The 5,003-nt window shown below is 31.3% G+C and overlaps 1 protein-coding gene across 1 annotated transcript in view; it reads left to right on the forward strand.

The window, feature by feature from the left end:
* Positions 1-1,938: 1,938 nt before the first annotated feature.
* The window catches only part of LOC101503216 (GDP-mannose transporter GONST1), a 4,789-nt gene continuing 1,724 nt past the window's right edge, over positions 1,939-5,003 (forward strand). The window contains exons 1-5 of the mRNA XM_012716433.3: positions 1,939-2,598; positions 2,697-2,836; positions 3,883-4,012; positions 4,555-4,653; positions 4,911-5,000. Of these exons, the coding sequence (XP_012571887.1) occupies positions 2,374-2,598; positions 2,697-2,836; positions 3,883-4,012; positions 4,555-4,653; positions 4,911-5,000 (684 nt within the window). The 5' untranslated portion in view covers positions 1,939-2,373. The remainder of the gene's footprint in view (positions 2,599-2,696; positions 2,837-3,882; positions 4,013-4,554; positions 4,654-4,910; positions 5,001-5,003) is intronic.

Consider the following 5,003-nt stretch of genomic DNA (forward strand, 5'->3'; position numbering starts at 1 on the left):
GAGTAATTAATTCTTGAATTTCGCTCTTCTAAATAAAAAAAATCAAGGGTTAAGATTATAACTATCTATAATATCAGTTATCAACAATTGAAATTATTCACTTTATTCTCTAAAGTGAATTAATCATTTTAGAGGAGCATAATCCTTCACTATTGTACTAAATGATGCTGAAGAACTACTCAGAACTTATATTGGCTCGGTATATTCATATCCTTGGAACTTTTCCTAAATAAATTATATTGATTTAGCAATTTTCTAATAGTATGTTTACTTTTGAAAGCGCAGCCAGTTATCTACTTTCTGCCACTTGATGGATATTCCCTTGTTGGTCGCATGACCCTTCTGATCTAGCATTTGCTTAATCAAAGTATACAAAACTTGTTTATTATTTTATTTTTATTGTTAAACATTAAATGGAATACGTGCTTGGGGATTACTCATCTACAGCCTGTTAGCTGTTTATCAATGCACTATATGTTTAGAACTGTGATTAACATTCATTTCTGTAGCTTCAATTTTAACTGCACGCACACATGACAACATTTTTACCGTTAAACAAACAGACCAGTAGTTAGGGCGGCAATATGATTGCCACATTTTTATTTTTTAAGTTGAAGTGTAACTGAAAAATTAGAACAAGTCCACTACCATAAAAGCATTTAGAACTTTGGTTCTGAAACACAAAGTATTAGGTAAAAATATCTATCTCATAAAGTCATGGCTGAGGGCTGAAATGTGAGTTTGGGTGCTGCAATTGCTAACACACCAGAAGTCAGTGGATTCTAGCTGATATATCCTTTTTCAATGACCGATATATCCTTTTTCAATGACCGATATATCCTTATCTTTATTTTCAAACACACCAGGACTCATTTTGGTTAATTATATTAACATCCATGCGGATTTTCCGCTTTTGTACTGTGATAATATATGTTAATTATAAACAATAATTTTTAATGTATTTTTTTATTTTTGATTATAAATAAAATAAGTAAAATTGACTAAATATAATTAAAGTTCTAATACCATATTTTTAGACACATTTTTAATGTATTTTTTTATTGGTTAAAATTTACATAAATCCCACACAATCATGTGAATTCTAAATTAATTTGGTGAGACACGTGTGAATTTTAATTTGTCAAAGAAAATGTATTTAAAAAAATATGTTAAAGAGTATATTGCTTATATTATTCGTATAATTATTAAATTTGTTAATACATGTTAATATATTATTGGTTAATGTAGTATTTTTTTTTAAATTGTTGAGGATAGTTTTGGTATTATTGAAAATAGAGTAGACCAATCGTATCCCTTTATTAGAGGTACAAATATAGAGTGCAATTTGGTACTTCAGCAATTATAGAGACAATATGGTAGACATGGCAATTTACCATAAGTCAACACCTAGATAACAAGTTGTCCAACTTTTTTTATAAAATTGTTATTACGTGAGTTTTTTTAATAAAATTGTTATCAGGTGAGTGCTATGTAAATGGTCCACCGAAATCAGTATTTAAAAGCCACTTAAAAATTTAATGAAGATTAACTATATTCTTCTAAATGATTTTTTTTAATCTTTACGACTGTAGTAATGATTCAGTCGAAATCAATTCGATAAAACTAAAAGAAAAAAAAATGCATTCTTCAAATTTTAAATCGATAAATTAAGATTTATTAGATTGGCATAACATCTGTAAAAACAAAATTATAGTGACTTATACTTCAAAAAAATATTATTAATCTTTATTAAAATTTTGAATTATTTTTAACATGTACCACTATTAAGGACCACCTTGGTCCTGAGGAAGTTTTTGTGCTTTCCTAGTATTATTAATTATCATTATAGTTTTTTTTTTCTCCATGTGGAGCACGTAGTTTAAAAATTAAATAATGGTTATGACTTTTGAGTATTTTAAGCTAACCACAATTATACATAAAGTTTGAACTGAAATCAAATCTCAAATCACATACACAATTGAACAAGAAGCATAAGACTTACTTTTGAGCAGAGTACGTGTAATTGAAAATGAAAGCTCTCACGAACCCAAAATTGAGTTGAATTGGTAGACAGTACAAAATCCAAAAATCTCCACAAAAGTTGGTAGCTTTTTCAGAATCGCTTTTGTTCTTTCCTTCCGCACATAAACATTTCTGGGTTCATTCAAACCCTGAAATTTTCAAAAAAATATTTCTTCCCTTTTCATCAATTCTCTTTATTTAAACGATTAAAGTCGTGACTCTTGATGGGGTTTTCTCGTCGATCATAAACAAATAAGGGTTTGTGAAAAAGGATTTTCCTTTTTCACGTTTCACGTTTCTCTCTAGTTTCATCGTACTGAACTCAGCGCTCCAGAGAATTGGCAACATAGCATGAAAATGAAGTCTTCTACTGATGATGATCACGATGAAGAAAATGGAAAGTTGGAAAAGAGCAGAGAAAGGAGTTCCAGAAATGGTAGGGTTGTTAAAGTTCACAATCAAGCGTTATTATCTGGACTTGCGTATTGTCTTTCATCATGTGGCATGATTTTGGTTAACAAGTTTGTACTTTCTAGCTATGATTTTAATGCTGGGATTTCCTTGATGGTTTATCAGGTAATTTTTCAAAAATAGTATTTCTTTTGTTTGTTTGTTTGTTTGTTTGTTTGTGTTTAATGATGTAATAAATGTTGATACTTGTTTGGATGATGCAGAATTTCATATCAGTGACGATTGTTTCTGCGTTGAGCCTTCTGGGTTTAGTTTCAACTGAGCCACTTACATGGAAATTGATTAAAGTCTGGTTGCCTGTCAATGTTATATTTGTTGGAATGCTAATTACAAGCATGTTTAGGTATGCAGCCTTCAACTTTCTACCAATTATAATTATTTCCTTATCTTTCATTCATTAAAATATATCTATGAAACACTGATACATAAACAAACACCATACACGTCACAGTCACTAACACATATATAGAAGTAATTATTTAAAAAATAGAAATAATTGAATGTTCTTACATGTGTCGGGGGCGGCGTTGGTGTTAGACGCCGGACACATTTTCGATATGAAGTATCGATGATCATAGGAATATATGGATCGTCTTCCAAAGGGGGATGCTGTTGTGACTGCTTTTCTAACTATCAATGTTTTGTATACATTTTCCAAGTGATGTATAGTTACTAAAATAGAAATGTGGAGATAAGCTTCAGAATCATAACTTGGGAAGTGGAAGTGAAAATAGCGAATGGAATATAAGTTTAGGTAGAAGCACACTACCATTAGCTTAGTGATAAAAGTTAGAAGAAATACCAGATTACATGTCTTACCATTTAGGTTTCTTGTATCCATCATTTCAAATGATGGTGCAATAGAGGGAGATGCCAACCATAGAACTTAAGCATGGTAGATAAAATGGAGTAACGCTTATGATGTAATTTGCGACAGAATATTACCTCTCAACTATAAAAAGTTTTTTACCACTCAACTATAACATCTGTAATGTTGTATGAGATTGAGTGGTAAAAGGTTGACAAAAAAGTAAGCTCAATCTTACAGAGATGAGTATATCTACGGTAGAAGAGTGGTTACACTAGACAAAATAAGATTAAGAATGATAGCATTAGAGATAAATTTAGGGTAGGACATATTGTGGAAAAATGACATAGTCTCAGTTTAGGTGATTTCATTTGATAATTTTTTAAAAAGACAAGGAGAATCCCTTGTAAGGTGGGTAGACTAGTAGGAGGATAATTCAATAGTTAGAGGTAGAAAGAGCCCAACTTTGTTTGTCAAACATGTGATATTGAAATTTCTGTCTTGCATTTCATTACACAGCAGTTTCTTACTCTCTCTGGCTTGATTGCATTATTTTGCTTATTCATTTGTATTACATGCAGTTTGAAATACATTAATGTAGCTATGGTGACAGTCTTGAAGAATGTTACTAATGTCATAACCGCTGTTGGTGAAATGTATTTGTTCAAGAAGCAACACGAAGGCAGAGTATGGGCTGCTCTATTTCTAATGGTATGTTTAAGAGCTTGAGATATGAAACTTGTCAGTTCTGGTTTCTGTCACTTACATCTCCTAAAACACTGTTTCCGTTGCCAATATGCTGCTTATATAAGTTGTCAAAGGTCAAGTCCCCGTGGGAAATATTTTATTTGTCTAATCATAGCAAAAATGTTTTTGTATTACTGAATGACTCTTGCTGGACCCTACTTTTTAGGGAACAAAAATGATGTCTGGATTGGGATTGGTGTTTTAGGATGGTTACAAGACATTAATCTAATTTCTTTTAAATCTCAAATTCAGTATGATATAGTAGTTGTTAGACAGTCACAGTTGATGGTGGGAATACTTTGCAGGGTTCTGTCCTGCTGCCAGCAATGTGTGACTTTTCTGTTTTGATTCATACTTACCTTAAATATCTTTTATTAATTTTGCCTCATGCAACTCTTTATTGTTTTGATGATCTTGAACCAAGCATCAGTTTTTGATACTTGCTTTACCAAATATCGCAATTTTGTAAACAAGACAGCCTCATAGTATTTTCCTTTCCCCTGCAGATCATTTCAGCAATAACTGGAGGGATTACTGATCTCGCTTTTAATGCAACTGGCTATGTTTGGCAGACACTAAACTGTTTCTTAACTGCATCCTATTCTGTGAGTATTGATGTTTTATGGTTTTGAGCTTCATTGTTATAATAAGTTTCATTATTTTTATATTCTACTTTCTTATCTTACCTTTCTGTTGCTGTCTTGATGCTTTTCAAATGAAATTTACACTTCTTAACAGAAGAGGTTTAGTTTGGTAATGCTTTACAAGAATAAAATATACTAATGTTTGTATGTAGATAGCACCAATTTTTAGCTTTTAATTAAGTGTGCTTATTAATTGGTTGTTTGTTTAATTGCTGCAGCTGACCCTACGAAGGGTCATGGATACGGCAAAGCAATATACTAAATCTGGAAATTTAAATGTGTTTTCGATGGTCTTGTTGAACAACACTCTT

The sequence above is a fragment of the Cicer arietinum genome, chromosome 5, assembly GCF_000331145.2.
Source record: "Cicer arietinum cultivar CDC Frontier isolate Library 1 chromosome 5, Cicar.CDCFrontier_v2.0, whole genome shotgun sequence".
Taxonomy (NCBI): Eukaryota; Viridiplantae; Streptophyta; class Magnoliopsida; order Fabales; family Fabaceae; genus Cicer; species Cicer arietinum.